This window comes from Aulonocara stuartgranti (assembly GCF_965226115.1).
Source record: "Aulonocara stuartgranti genome assembly, chromosome: 11".
Lineage (NCBI taxonomy): Eukaryota > Metazoa > Chordata > Actinopteri > Cichliformes > Cichlidae > Aulonocara > Aulonocara stuartgranti.
This window is the reverse complement of record NC_138947.1, coordinates 21680900-21696532: the sequence shown is the minus strand read 5'-3', so window position 1 is coordinate 21696532 and position 15633 is coordinate 21680900. Positions and strand designations below refer to the sequence as shown.

The following is a 15633-nucleotide window of genomic DNA, read 5'->3' as shown; positions in this document are numbered from 1 at the left end:
TCGATGGTTTGGGGCTGTAATTGTTAACACAGACGTGGCAGATTTTTGATTATCCATACAATAACATCTGGAAAGTATCTGATTGGCTTTGTTTTTCAGCATGACAATAATCCAAAAACACTGCCAGTGCAGTAAAAAAGCATACTTTACTGGTAAAAACGTACAATTATCCTGATAGAAAACCCAACAAAAGGCAGCCCAATATCCAAATCAAAAGACCTGAATGTCCTTCAAGGAGCCTGGAGAACTATTCCTGGAGTCTCTTTAAAGGAATTAAGAGAAACTTGCCTAAGAGAGTTCAGGCTGTGTTGAAGAATAAAGGTGCCCAAACCAAATATTGACTTTCAAGCACCCTGAAAGTGAATTGAATGAATTCTGTGTTTGCCTCCATACTAGGGCTGGGCGATATGGCCTAAAATTAATATCGCGATATAATTTGAAGCATGTGCGGTAACGATATATATCGCGATATATTCTTTTCTTCTGTATAACGTATTTTCCACACTATAAGGCACACTTAAAATCCTTTAATTTTCTCAAAAATCGAGAGTGTGCCTTATGTATGAATTCTGGTTGTGCTTACTGACCTCAAACCGATTTGGGCGTGCAGAAATCTGTTAAAAAGTGTTTTAGTACAACTTTGGTAAGCCTCACTGCTTGATCTTTAATCTTCAATAAAATCATCAGCATTGCTGCTTTACCAAGTGTAACAATTAAGTTTAACATCCAGGCATCCATGAAAACAGAAGTTATTAAATTTAACGGAGTTAGAAGTTAGCAGGAAGTTAGCTCGCTAGTTTCCACCTAAACATGACATACCATGTTCTGACTGAGAGATTTCTGAAAAATGAAAACGTACAGCTCGGCTACCACTTCCGACATAAATGAAGACAGAAAACTAAACAGCAGTGGCGTTTGCAGGGTTACTGAAGTTGGACTACCTGGTATATAATGTTGTGCTACGTGATTGCTAGCGACACAGCTATGTTAGCATAACATTAGCACAGTGAAGCTGGAGGATGAACGCCAACTTTTTTTCCACTCGATAAAAGTTAACGTGAGGGATTCTGGTGGTTGGGGACAAATGCAATCGCATAGCAGGATGCTATACACGGGCCAAACTTCAGTCAGGAGAACAACTGAGATCATTCATCCACAATACGATATTAGTTATTAATATACTGCAACAACATGGGAATAGAGCAGCTGCGAGAGAATTCAGCATTAATGAATCAATGTTACGGAAGTGGAGGAAGCGCAGTTTTTGGCTTTCCCCATATTTCAAAAGTGCTTCATCTCTTTGCTATGACTGTCGCCCGCCATAATTTGCAGATGATACTGGTTGTAGCCACTGCAATGCTTTCAACCAAAACAGGCGCAGCTTGATAACATCATCAACATGTGATAGAGCGGTATAGTCAAAATCTCTATCGTTGGCCAAATTTATTTTGTTTCTATCGTATATCGTTTATATCACCCACCCCTACTCCATACTGTATTATTAACTGAAATGTTATAAGCAAATATTATACTAGTAAATGCTATATATATTATATTTCCATGTATGTCTGCATGGTTCGATAAATCGCTGCACCAATTTCCCATTTTCCTAGCAAAATATAAAGAAACACTTTTGCACATTACCACAATACAACGAAGCTGACAGGTGGATTTATATAACTTACTTTAAGCCACATTTCTAATATAATTTATATCAACTGCTATCAAATGATTATCAATTTGTTTTAATTAATACTATTCATCAAAGTGCAACCCACTTCATTTCCACTGCATGTATCAGGAGAACTGGAACATGCAGACTGCTGACTGGGGACTTTGAGCCTTCTGTGGACTGACTCAATTACATTAAACATTTTCCTTACGAAAGAAAAGCTGATTCATCTGAAGCAGTCTACTTTATGAAGAAAGTATTTGAAATCATTCATACATTCAATCATTACAAGCTTTGGCAAATTAAGACAGATACATTTACATCTCCTTAATGCAGATGATGTAAAATAGGTCGTCGTGATGGACAAGTAAATTTTTCAACTCGCATATCTAAGTCATTGTGCACTAGCTCGGCAGAAGTGTTAATTGGCAAGCTCCAGATTGTGGAAGAAACATCACGTCTCCCCACGCTGTGCCAGTTACGCCTGAGGGGCTGGTGGCTCCTGGCAGCTCTAAATACAAAACGCAAATGCCAACATGCAACACAGGGCTCTATGGCACACACTCAAGGTTTTTACAGTGTTTGTGTGTATGTGTGTGCAAAGTTTGAAGATCTAAGTGTAGTGGTTATAAATGGGTATGCTGTATCCTTCAAAGCTACAGCCTTTATCCACAGCTTTTCAAGTACCTCTTTAGATGGATCAATCAAAGCAATTACAGAGGCTTGAGAGCCACTCTCTAGATAATTAGCATGGGTAAATACCAAATATTATGGGTCCCATATACTGTTCAAACTGTTCCACCATTATAGAGGTTCAATGTTTCCCCTTCACAAAGACAAAACCTTAAATAAACCACAGAGATTCTGAAATAACGAGGCGTCCCAATAAGTCATAAAACGTGATGACAGCTCTGTTTGGCCCCCGGGGTGCAATAGCTTAAATAACTGTTAAAGATGACAATTATGTCAGCACGGCATCAACAAGTGTTTAATCCAGGTGTCTGTGACTTTCAGATGCTTCACTCTTGGGAGAGAAACTACTTTCATTGCCAGCTTCTGGAGTGCTCTTTACATTTTTTTCTTCCACTAAAACGAGCAGGCATAAAGTAATTACGCTTCGCTCTCTTCTTTACAAAACACCACTACAAAAATATCCCCAGTACATGCATTTGTGCCTCTGTACGCAATCGAATTCAAAATGCCAACGTTCACTTTTCTGGCCTACATTTTTGTGACAGTGTGCGCACAATGCGAAAATGTGAAAAGGCCTGTGATGCATAAATGCACATGGAGCACAAGCAGGAAGATACAAAACAGGACAAAACATTTAGCAATTGCTGAACCATTTCTGGTCCGTGCAGGCTACAGGAGCCAAACGTGAACATCTGCTTGATGGTTTTAATACACTTTGTCATTAGCACTTGGATGTGGCCACTTTTAAATGACTCTGGGAGGTGAAAAACTGCGCCTGCTAATGACGTTAATATCATTAACAAGCTAAGTGCCATGCCATATAACTGTGTGCTCTGTTAGCAGTCTAATTACTGCTATTTTACACTCTTTAATACTTTTTTTGTTACATTATGCATATGACACCTTTTCTCCTGCAATCCTTGTCTTTTCATAATCCTGTTGTGATGTGTGTGGGTTATATACAAAGCATAGGTTCGATTTAACTATACCGAACTCACTGACATCACACAGCTATTACACTGACATCAATGAAAAAGCTATATTAACCTCCTAGGACCTGCCGTCCACATATGTGGACATCACATTTTGGGTTATTTAGACCAAAATACTAAATTTTGCTCTACATGGGCCTGATATCCACTTACGAGGACATTATACTGCTACTGTTATATCAAAATTTTAAATGAATATCCTCATATGTGGCTCTCATTTTTCTTAAAAACAAAAATTAGGTAAAAAAAAAATCTGGTAATTCTTTGTTTTTTACATTCATCGGGCCCCAATCAGCCCAAATATCAAAGAGAAATTAAAAATGCATGTCGTGAAAGAGTTCGGGTCTTAGGAGGTTAATAAGATCCTGTGCTAAGCAATGAACACTGAGCAAGGTCTGACACACTCCCCGAAATAATGTGTTTGTGAGGGTAAACTTGTTCTGACTAAAACTCCTTGTGTTAAAAGCTGATTTAAGTGAAGTCGGTTCAGTCCTGCAGCACCGATATACAGATTTAAACACTCACTGCATCTGTACTTCCAGGCAAAGCAATGTTTAAAGGACTGAGGACAATGTTGGCTGTGTGATTTGGCACTGTGCTCCCATCACTGTGGGTCATGGATGCTGGCCCCCTGCCAGGCAAAACAAAGCCTAATCCCATCCGCCGGTAAAGCCAGGCCGCCCCTATCTAATCCCATTCTTGGTAGCCTAGCTGTGTGAAGTGCTCACACAGCACTACGTCCGTGTGTTTTTTCACTGGGTTGGAAAAAGATCTTACTGGTGGGGACGAGTCACCCAGCTCCTGTTTGCAGGATTTTTAAAAACACTCACACGCACACTCCTAATGAAAAAGCAGCCGACAGAAATCGGAAAAAATAAGCAGACACGAGTGACCCAGCTTGCACGTATTTATCACCAGCTGATGATCACAGAAGACTGTGTTTTTACCTACGGCAATAACTCTCAGCTACATTGCCACAGTCTGTGAATATTAAAGCAGCAGCTTTCTACCACTGATCAGCTGCACCTGTGCCCAATTATCCTTAAGTAATTGCCTCACCCAGGTAGCAGCTCTTCCTGTAATGGAATTTGGAAAGGTAATGTGGCATCCTCTGGGTACAACTGAAGGTCTTTGTCTGTTCAAGAACAATGAAATGGAAGCAAGCACAGCCGTGTGGAAACAAGGTCTGCAAGTTTTTAGTGAGTGGACAGAAAAGCAGTCGCGTAAAAGCCTCAGGTTTAGTTCTGCGTTACCCTGGCCAGCTACATCTGGATTTTTCTCGAAGATAATTAACTAATTATTTGCATAAAGAAAGAGGGGAGCAGACAAGGACATGGAGGTAACGGGACAGAGGAGGCGAATGAAGTGGATTGTTTACTCTGAGTAATTCCACTTAATCAGAGCTTTGCTTGCTGTAAGTAATACATGCAAGTAATTCCTGTCTCAGAAATGCTTTGTTTGCAGAGAATCAAAGTGGTAGGATGTAAGCGTTTGTAGTTTTCAAGTAGTTACATTTGCCTGCACAGTTTGTTTTCATCCAACAACCTCTTTCACTGCATAAGTGCTTGTTCAGAGGTCCACACAATACATCAGTCACAGCATTAGTACTTTAAATACAGATACTCATTAACGCCAAACACCACTGACTTCATTTGATTACCACTGGCCAGGGATTAAACTGGGATATTATGGAGATGGGTGTGTTAGCATCAGTGGGGAACAGAACAGTTTTCCATACAAAGGCCTGCAACTGATTTGAGAACGTTTAATACATTAAAGAACAGGAGTGTCATTGGTACAATTTGACACAGACTATAACAAGGTCTGCAAAAACAACGTATCCAGCTTTGCTGCAACACCAGTGCAAGTTTATAGTCACTCACCCCTCTGAAGTTGCTCATAGCCTGGAAGTAGACAAGGTAGCTTTTGCGGGGGTCCAAAGGGCTATTCCAGTAACCATTATACGTGTGATTGTCACCCACAGTAAAGGGACTGGCCTCGGGCAGACTGCTGGGCGGCAGCTCGGCTGTGTAGTAGTGAGGCGTCCCTCGGGCCTGGGCCTCCCCGTGTGACATGGGCAACGGAAAGCATTCCTGCACCCCCAGTTCCCGCTTCACTTTCTTCCCAGTTTCTTCCTCAACCACTACCTGGTATGTGCTGTACAAAGAGCGGATGTGCATTTTAATAAGCCTGGAGCACTGATGAAAATCAATTTTCTGTACCTGAAATGATCTCCTCACCTAACAGGTGCTCCTCTGCCTTGGGCGGGGCGCAGCAGGACAGTAATTGTGCTCTCTGTCTCACTCAGCGGAGACGGCATGTCTCCGTAATCAAAGGTGGGAGCTGTGGACACCAGACACCAAAGCTTACATGTCAAAAACAATAAAAGCACACGCAAATAAGCACACGTCTAGCCTTAGCCAGTGCTCATTTCTGCCTCTTTGTCCTTTCACATAAACATGTTCATCCTTGAAATGTCACGTAACACGGAGCCTCACTCACTCACTATATAGCGTTTTCCTCATAGTACACTAACTAGTGGCAATGCAGACAATTGTTGATACACTGGCATATCTCGCCATGTCATTAAGATAAAAAATGTGTGCACACAGCTACATCACTATTCATCTTTTACATATTTACAGTTTAGACTATGGAACTAGAAATTCAGAGATGAATTTTTAAGGTCATTTTGAATCGTGGGCCACATGCAGCCCACTTTGACCTTAAGTGGGTCGGATCAGCAAAACTTGATTTTGTCAATGTGCAGTCAAGAAGTTTAACTACAGTGCAGATCAATTTTTCCACACAAAGTTTTTCTACTGTGGCAAGTGAAAAGAAATCTGTCAGCACGACTCTTTGGGCTTAAATTATAAGAAAGAACTGTGTCAAATTACAAAAATAAATCTGTTTGTTCGTTGCACAGACAGCCCTGTAATTTTAACTTGCACTTAATTACTTTGTTTTAGTATGAATGACTGGGGGGGGGAGGTCTTTATCAGTGGGAAAAGCTGTAAAAAGTATGAAAATACAGGTGAAAGCTGAAAATTCTTATCCCATCTTTCACATTTTTCAAAGCTTCCCAGTGGGCCAGATTGGAGTCTTTGCCGAGCAGAGTGTGACCCCCCGAGCCTAATGTTTAACACCCCTGGTCTAAGCCGCACAAACTGTCTTTTTGAGCAAAGACTCGTTCCTTTGTCAGCATACAGGGATAAACGGGCTAATATACCCAAACCCCATATTGTCATTTTAAGTACAATGTTTGAATTTCCCTTCTAGTTGTCTTAGAAACAAGTCCAATTAAAAGTAAAGGGAGTGAAGCTAAATTGAATGGGTTTTTCATTTAAAAGGATTTGGCTAAAGTCATGCTCCTCCCTGGAGATGTGGCGGCACATTTTTCTTTAATATCAGCAGTCAATTAGCGAGGGGGAAGAGAGCAAACTATTCATGAGGAATCGATAATTATCATATTAAAAAGCAGTTCACTAATAGCGCAGAAGGAAAGAGCACGCATCAATTAAGGTGAGTTATTGAGGAAAACCAGATGCACTATTGTCGACATTACGTGCTGCCAAAAAAGAAAAAAGAGGGTTCGATGCCAGTTGCCACACTGAGCCTGTCTGAGAGATTAGTGCCCGTCAGCCACGACTCCGCGTGCACGCGAATAAGGAAACGTGCGTGGAAGGATACTCCGCGGTGGGTGTTGCTTGAAGATGCTGACAGTAGTGGCTGTTGAAGGTGTTCAGTGTTTGCTAGCTGTCAGTGCAGATTTGAGAGACGCTCAGTGTAAGTGAATGTTCTGCACCGTGGGCCAGAGGAGGAGGCTGAGGATGATCTGCAAAGACTTTTGGACTCTATCTGTGGTCTGGCTCCACGCCAGATTGCTGTCTGCCATACAGCGAGTGAGCCTGTGCACTAAATCTATAATTAAACAAACCGGACCTCTCTGCAAAGAGATGGGGGCAGAGAGAGTAAATGTTCGAGCGAGACCGAGTGGGAGTGGTCGTGCTGTGTGCTCCTCAGAGGTGTAATCTCATCCCTTAACAAGCGCAAATGCATCATTAAAAGGAAACAGAAACACAAAGGTTGGATTTCTATCACCAGTAATAAGCTCTGAGACTCTCAGAAGGGGTGTTCTGGTCCCGAGAATGTTCTAAATCTTTCTTCATACATAACGCACAGCAGTGTCCCCTCTGTTGTGCTTTCCTGCTACCTGCAAGTTAATTTATGTCTTGAGGACTGTGAGATGACAGCGTGCCACTAGATTGGAAAGGCAATTGGAAAATAGCTCTTGCACTCTGGGAGCAGCAGTTTTGCCTCAGCGAGGGGAGAAGACACAGAGGTTAAAAGAGAGAAAACCTGATTTCTAATTATAGCACACAGTGGGTGAAGTCTCACTGTTGTACCTGCATGCTGCATTAGCGATAGGCAGCGATGGCACAGAGAACAGCCTCTACACGCCCGCCTTCATTTCTATCTTACGATTTTACACCAGATTTCGCACCGTCGCCCACGATAGCACGGATGCTCCGACAGCGGCGCTCCTACCAGAGATGTTAGTGGTGATCTCGGTGAGGGCCGTCTGGCCAAAGCCCTTGGCCGTACGTGCCCGGACGGAGATTAGGTAAGTCGTTCCGGGGTGGAGGTTGGAGAACATGTGGTAGGTTTCGTTCTTGAGCTTTGACACTGTTCTCCTGGGTCCTGGGACGTTGATGCTCGGATCAGATGACTCGATACTCTGGTAGCTGATCTGATGTCAGATAGGGAATAAAAACAGCATTAAAAAACAGTTAAAATGTTTTTTTGCTCTGTTGTTATACCTGCTAACAAACTTCAACTGTGATTTTTTTTTTTTCCCCCCCAGTTGAGTTCATCAAATAGGTGCACAAATTGTTCGGTCATAAGTAGTAAATTAAATATGTCATTGATATGATTCACTTGACATGAAATAAAAACTGCTTCACTAAATAAACATGCTAATTGCTCATGTGGTTTCCAGTTTCAGGTGAATACGTCTTGATTGGCATGGTCGCCATTAGCTCAAAGGCATACGAGCAACATGGAGCTCTGGTGAGAAGCATTGGAAGCCGTAAGTGATTTTCTGACTAAGTAACTCATTATGAAGGCCAGAGACGGAACCTCGCGCACTAAAAAGTATTTCCAAGCATGAAAATCAATACTGTGAAGTGTTTATGAGTTTAATTAACACTTGTTAACACTACGAAATCGGTGCGCGAGAGTGTCCTCAAAAAAGTGTAATCTTTTCAAAAGTTTTTCCTCAAGAGGTGATTAGCTGTGCCTCTACCTCACGAGAATTTCCACTTATGCTCTTTGAAATAGTGGAGAGCTAAATGAGATGACCTTACCGCAATCAGACAAGGGTGAGCGTATTAGGGAAACGTGGAGCTGGAGGAGATCCACTTCACTGAAGAAACGAACACACACACGATGCGTACCGTATGTGCTCGTGCGCGTGCACGTTGCACACACCGGCACTGACGCTCGAGCTGAACCGAAGCTTCTGCTGATTATCATAAGAAGAGCTTAATGTCTGCTCATGCTCGTAGGGAGAAGATAGAATTATGAGCCATCCAGTGACTGAGAAAAGACAGACCACTGTGTTTCTGCTACAAAGGCATTCATAAAAAATGCCAGACCCAGCACAGAAGAACGAGGAGGGCTTGCAGGACAGCTTTCTGGTCGATAGGCTCAGGCAGACTGGTCAATAGTTTAATCTGAGAGAAATGAAGAGGATTTCTACAGCTTTGTATAAAGCTTTCTTTGTCAGTTGAGGAAGATCAGTGTACACTACAGTGTAAAAATCTTGTGCGGCCTCCACTTTATATGTCAAACTGGAAATTCTATTTAATATATCCTTGAGGTGACATTGCAAGAGAAGCCACGGAAGGAAGAGTTGAGCATGGGTAGGCATGCTCAACTCTTCTGCAGACAGAGGGTGTAAAGTAAATGCAAAATGATTGTCCAGCTAAGCAGAAGCCCTACAGCAAAAATTTGTGTATCGATTAAGGTGCCACTCTCTGTTTCTACAGGACAAGAAGACCAAGCCATGTGCTCAAGGGTCAGCAAAAGCATATCCAGTCATCGCTGCTATTTTTGTTTATAAAGACACACATGCATTGTCCGTTGGGTGGAAAAAGAAAAAAGCATAAACTGCAGCAGAGCGGTTGTGTGATTAAGCACATACTTTATCTGTGCTGTGCCAGTTGCAGCAATGCTGAAATTGGTTCAGCAACTAGAGAGGGAAATATTTTCTGCACTAGGCAGGAAACAAAAAAAGAACAGGCACATTTCAGTTCCAGGAAAATGCTGTTTGGGTTTGTTATTTTTTTTGTATTGCTGGAGATTTTTTTTGTGCTGGTAAAAATATTGAATATAAAGTTAACAACCCCTTAAAAAGAACCTCTAAATTTATCAAACCAAATGGGAAAATTATATTTTATTCTTGACCACAAAAATGGCATGGAAGCAGTAGAACAAACTACATCCACATCCACCTCAGTTTAATTTATGAGTTTAGTCGTATGTATGATGCAAGCAACCCAATAAAGAAACTCAGCCTGCAGTTAAGCGCCTGATCGTGCATTTTGCTTAGCTTTAAGACTTTACCAACTATCCCAGCAGCCCTTTATGTGTTGGAGGTACGTTTTATCCTACAGAGGTCACACAGCAGATGCCTGCACCGGGACTTTTACTGAAACTGTGAGTAAGGCGTCTATACTTTGCAGGCATTATATATTCTGGGGAGGTCTTGCATTGGATGACACCCAGGAGTGATTGCCACTCAAAATCTCAGAAGAAGATCATAGTTGATCTTCTATCATAGTTGAGTTCAGAGTGTCAGTCTCCTTTTTTCAGGCAGCATGTATGACCTACGTCTCTCACATGACACACTGTTGATGGCACACGTGGCACAAATGTTTTACTCACTGGCTCAATGGTCTTTCATTAATTTGCCTGATTTACAAAATTAAGGATGTTTAAATTTATTAAAACTGATTTTTTTTTATTCTTTACATTTGACGTCTTAAAACTCATCCCTGCATCACTTTTCTTTTCAGCAATAGTGTATGCACTCATACAATCCCGATGCTCACTTTTATCACTATACAATACCAATAGGGTTAATACCACTATGCTTTCCATCTGTAGTATATAATATTTAACAACTTTATTTAGAATATTACTGGGTTTTTCTTTGTATTGTCAAAGCCACTTTACAAATAAGGCACCACGGTGCAGGTGGCACGGATAGCTTGGATGGCAGGTGAGGGAGAGAAACTGACAGAGACCTCACTCTGCGCCTTTCAACTGAAATGCCGACAGTGTTTAACAGGACGTTGAAATATGATTAAACATAATACTATTTAAACAACCAAAGTCAGGTTCAAATTAAATTTTCCAGCTGTCTGTCAGGGCAGGAGAGGAATATCAGAGTTACTATTGGCTAGAGAATACGAGCTAGTTTGATGGTTTCCTAGCAATAACACGTTTAATATCTGTGTTTATTTTACTGTAGATCAATGTAATTTCATTATTTTAAAGATTCATCTGAGCATATGAAATTCTCTTTTAGTTGTAGTCTAAAATCACTACTGTACAGACTGCACTTAAATAACTGATTCATCATCATCAGACAGTTCAGGATTTTGACATCTATACGTTTGCAGACTTTGTACACAGAAATATTTTCCCAGTTAGTTTCTGGTACGCAAACCATGGCAACCCTGAATAAAGTTCAAGATAAAGCACAGAGAAGTTGATTAATCACCCATCCAGCCACTGGTATTTAACATGCTGATATGCATGGGTACAGCCTTGCTTGTTATTAGATTTGAATATGTTTACACTCCAGAATCATTAAAAGAATCAGCAAACAACAGCACAGCAACCATGTTAGCTGATTAAGTCAACTTTTAAGTCCAGCGGAGCCAACAATGATAACAGAGAGACTACTAAATGCTCGCACCTGCCCCAATCCACCAAACTCTACAACCAATTAAATTTACACATCGAAGAAATTCACCCTCATGTCTCCATGGGCTCACCTCATACTGGGTAATAAGTCCATTGGGCTCAACAGGCTCCTCCCACTTCAGGAAGATCATGTCATCCAGTGGGGTGAAGGTGAGCGACTCCGGTGCGATGCCTCCGGGGACTATGAGAAATTACAGAACAAACATTTGTCAGGGAAACTGAAGGGCTAATCACACAGTGATCCTCTCCTGTCAATATCACAGAGTGAATGTCATTGTGGCCCAGAGCGACGCATCACACAAAGCACTCTGACACACAGAGCAGTAGGCAGGCAAAACTCACAAAAAGGATACAGAACTGCATAAATTATGCACCCATTACAAAGATGAGAAAAAAGAAAATATTATAAAAGAATTATATTTTTTTATTCTGCTTCAGTCAAAGCTTAAATATACTGATGAATATGTGAAGGCCTGAGCTCTCAACTATACATGGTTTTGGGGCCATTCAGTTGAAGTCCTGGTCCCAGCGGTCTGTGCGAGTACTGCGCAGAGGAAGACTGTTATGTGAGATTCAGGCCTGAGGCTAAAGCGAGAGCCAAACAGCTGAGTTGACTGTTTTTTTGAATTGGGTTAGTCAGGACGACAAATTTGCTTATTGGGACTTTTGGAAAAGGTGGTTCTAATTGGCACACACTGTTTGTATTTATACATATACTCATCTTTATCTAAGCAAAAGAAAAACATTCACTCTCTTATTTGGTTGCTCTTTTTCTATCTTTCTCTGTACATATGTGTGTATGTAGCTTTCTGAAAAATCCTGTTTGTTTAGATGTTTTTCCTTTTTTTGGTTCACGGCAGAATTTCTCCTTTAGCCACCACGCAGAAAATCTGTGAAGGCACACAGGAATAATAGGAGATAAGAAATAAGAACCAAATCCTATCTCGGGATTGCCCGAGTCTCAGATATGTTTTCTCTTTTATGTTATTTCCATCTAAAAATGAAATGGATCTTTTGTGATGCTGACTCAGTCAGCCGGTCACCCTTTCTGTATTAATGCGTAAGGGAGAGGGGAGGAGAAGTTTTAATTACACAAAACTGGGCTGATAATGGATTTGTGTATTTTGAACACTGATGGAAAAGCAGAATTACATCAATCTGGCATAACATTATGACCACTGCCAGGTGAAGCAAATAACACTGATTATCTCTTCATCATGGCACCTGTTAGTGAGTGGGTGATATTAAGGAGCAAGTGAACATTTTGTCCTCAAAGCTGATTTGTTAGAAGCAGAAATCTGGCAAACCTAAGGATCTGAGCAAGTCTGAGATGTGCCAAATTGTGATGCTAGATAACTGGGTCAGATCATCTCCAGGACTGTAACTCTGGGATGTTCCCAGTCTGCAGTGGTTTATATCTATCAAACACAAAGAAAGAACAGCGGTGAACCAGCAGCAAGGTTACAGGTGACCAAGGATCACTAATGCACAGAGCTGTTCTGGTAGAAAGGTGTCAGAATCTACAGCCGCATTGCAGTTTGTTGTGTACCCCTGTCCCCAAATAAAAGCACCAGCAATGGTCACGAAGCATCAGAACTGGACCACGGAGCCATGGAGGAAGGTATCCACATTTTCTTTGACATCACATGGATGGCCGGTTGTGTGTGCATCGCTTACCATGGTGAAACACCTGGTGTTAGGTTGCACTATGGCAGGGGTGTCCAACTCCAGGCCTCAAGGGCCGGTGTCCTGCAGGTTTTTGATCTCACCCTGGGCCAACGCCGCTGAATCAAATGATTCGTTCATTACCAGGCCTCTGGAGAACTTGAGGAGGTAATTTAGCCATTTAAATCAGCCATGTTGGATCAAGGACACATTTAAAACCTATAGGACAGCAGCCCTTGAGGCCTGGAGTTGGACACTATGGGAGGAAGACCAGCCACCGGAGGCAGTGTGAGGCTTTCTACTTGGAAACCTTGGGTCCTGTCATCCATGTGGTTGGTACATTGACATATATCAATACCTAAGCACTGAAACCGTATTCCCTGATGGCTGTGGCCTCTTTCAGCAGGGTAGTGCGCCCTGCCACAAAACTAAAATAGTTCAGGAGCACAACAACAAGTTGTTTAGCCTCTAAATTCCCCTTGAAATCTCAATCCAATCAAGCATCTGTGGGATGTGCTCGACAAACAAGTCTAACAAGTCCATGGAGGCTTCATCTTACAATTTACAGGGCTTAAAGGTTCTGTTTCTAACAGCTTGGTGCCAGATACACCAGCACATCTTAGGGGTCGGGTGAAGTCCATGCCTCAATAGCTCAGGGCTTTTTTGCAAGCAAAAGAGGGACGACACAATCCTAGGGAGGTGGTGTATGTCCACAAAATTATAACATGGGACAGTTTCAATGTGGGAAGCCTGCACTTATTATGAGAACATACAGTGAGCTAACCCCAGACCGCAGTTTAGCATGTGACAAACTGAGCAAATGCTTTAAGGCAATAAAACGTTGGACTGCCAACATTTAGTGGGAACCACATATTATTGGAACTTGTACTTTGTGATAATTGGAGAGTGGAGGGTTTCTGTTTGTTTGTTTTTTAAGAAAATAACATTTATAATATGAAGGCCTGATGAATGACGGTGTCTTTGGCTGTTAAGGAGCGAGAGCAGCTTTAAGATTTTTCCCAGCTGCTCTAATATTAGTACACCTTGCTAATGTTACAGCTTTTTAAAGCAACAGTCCTACAATATTCTCACCTTCATCAAGGTTACAATGCTTTTGAAGAAAAGTGTTTCGGAAAGGTGTTGATTGGATTTTTTATTTTAATCTCGGAAGCGCTCAGCTTTTTGTTTCTCTCAGTTGTACTGCAATATAAAGCAAGGTGATTCTGTTATTTAGCCTCCCTTCATTGATTTAAATGAGGTGGAAAAGATAATAAACAGAAACACCTGCTAGTAGGAAACAACGAGTTCAACAGCAACACAGACTACATCCGCCATTATAAAACAGTTTCACTGAAATCATTAGAACTTTAAGAAACATTTGATCAGATATTAATGTTGCACTTTGCTGCAGATCTAATAAACTGGTAGTGAACCTTGAATGTGTAGCATTCATCCAGTGGCTCTATTCGGTTTTAGTTTCTCTGCGCTCCGTCTTTTACCATCTATCTACTGTCTTTTCTGTAATCTCCTTCTGGGACTTACTGTCCTCCTCCGTCTGAAAGGTGACCTCTCTGCCCTCTTTCTTCCCCTCTGGATTTGCCAGTGACAGACGGACATGGATGGCATGGTAGGGTGGCAGATCACGCAGCGTGAAGCGTGAGGCATTGTGTTCCACTGCAAGGCACTCGCGTACGGTGGTGTTGTGGCCGCCGCCTCCTCCCGCCATGGTGTAGCGGTAGCACAGGGACACTGAGTAGGTGTGGCAGCGTGTCAGGTTGAACGCCAAATTCTCCCACTGCAGGGACAACTGCCTGGGCTGGATATCTGTGGCGGCGAGTCCCCGTAATGCGCGCATGGGCTCTGTGAGAGATTGAGGAAAAGGATATGAGAGATACGGACAAGACACAGGTAAGCTTTTATTGTGAAATATTGGATTTTTGACAGAACATCCAGCAAATAGCCTGCATTACTAATATAACAGGACCACCCGGGCAGTTTTCAAGCTGTTCCTCTTCTACGTGCCGCCATACTGCCCTGCCACAGTGCAGAGGTCATTTTGCTGCCAGCACAACACACCCACATCCCTGATGGCAGAACAGGAACTCACACCAATTGCGCTAATTAATCGGACAGGCCGCGGGTTGCTGTTGCACTCCCACCAGTCTCCTCCCTTTCCCCTACCGCAGAGCAAAGTGGTCATGCAGTAGTTTCACTCCTTCGCCCTGAGGTTTAATCCACATACAAAAAAACACAAGAGCATTCACTTCCGCTGGTCAGTGTTACTGACGGGTCATCGCTGTGGCCCGGTCCATATTTTTAGAAGGCACCGAGTTAATTCTGGTCACTGGCGGGTTAACCCCGACTTTCTCTAACTCGTACTAAAAGAACAACAGCTGCGTCTGTGATATTCCCCTTGAATTTATTTGCTCACTGAAAGATACAGAGAGCCTCTATACCCAGAGGCACAGACCAGCCAGTGTTCGGGAGGACGTCCGAAACTGAAGCAAGGCCAAGTTAAGCCGTATCAATGGAGGTATTTATCAGTGGAAATTATTAACACAATCAATGCCGTTTTTGTCAAGCAATATGCTACATAATGCATTGTATGGCTTTATT

At 42.1% G+C, this 15633-nt stretch overlaps 1 protein-coding gene across 4 annotated transcripts in view; it reads right to left on the bottom strand.

The window, feature by feature from the left end:
• The window catches only part of ptprub (protein tyrosine phosphatase receptor type Ub), a 192438-nt gene that overhangs the window by 46121 nt on the left and 130684 nt on the right, over window positions 1-15633 (bottom strand). For all 4 annotated transcript variants that reach the window (XM_082551134.1, XM_082551135.1, XM_082551136.1 and 1 more), the window contains exons 8-12: window positions 14560-14877; window positions 11424-11533; window positions 7906-8107; window positions 5598-5700; window positions 5241-5514 (exon numbers count right to left, since the gene is read on the bottom strand). In XM_082551134.1, coding sequence (XP_082407260.1) covers window positions 5241-5514; window positions 5598-5700; window positions 7906-8107; window positions 11424-11533; window positions 14560-14877 — 1007 coding nt within the window. The remainder of the gene's footprint in view (window positions 1-5240; window positions 5515-5597; window positions 5701-7905; window positions 8108-11423; window positions 11534-14559; window positions 14878-15633) is intronic.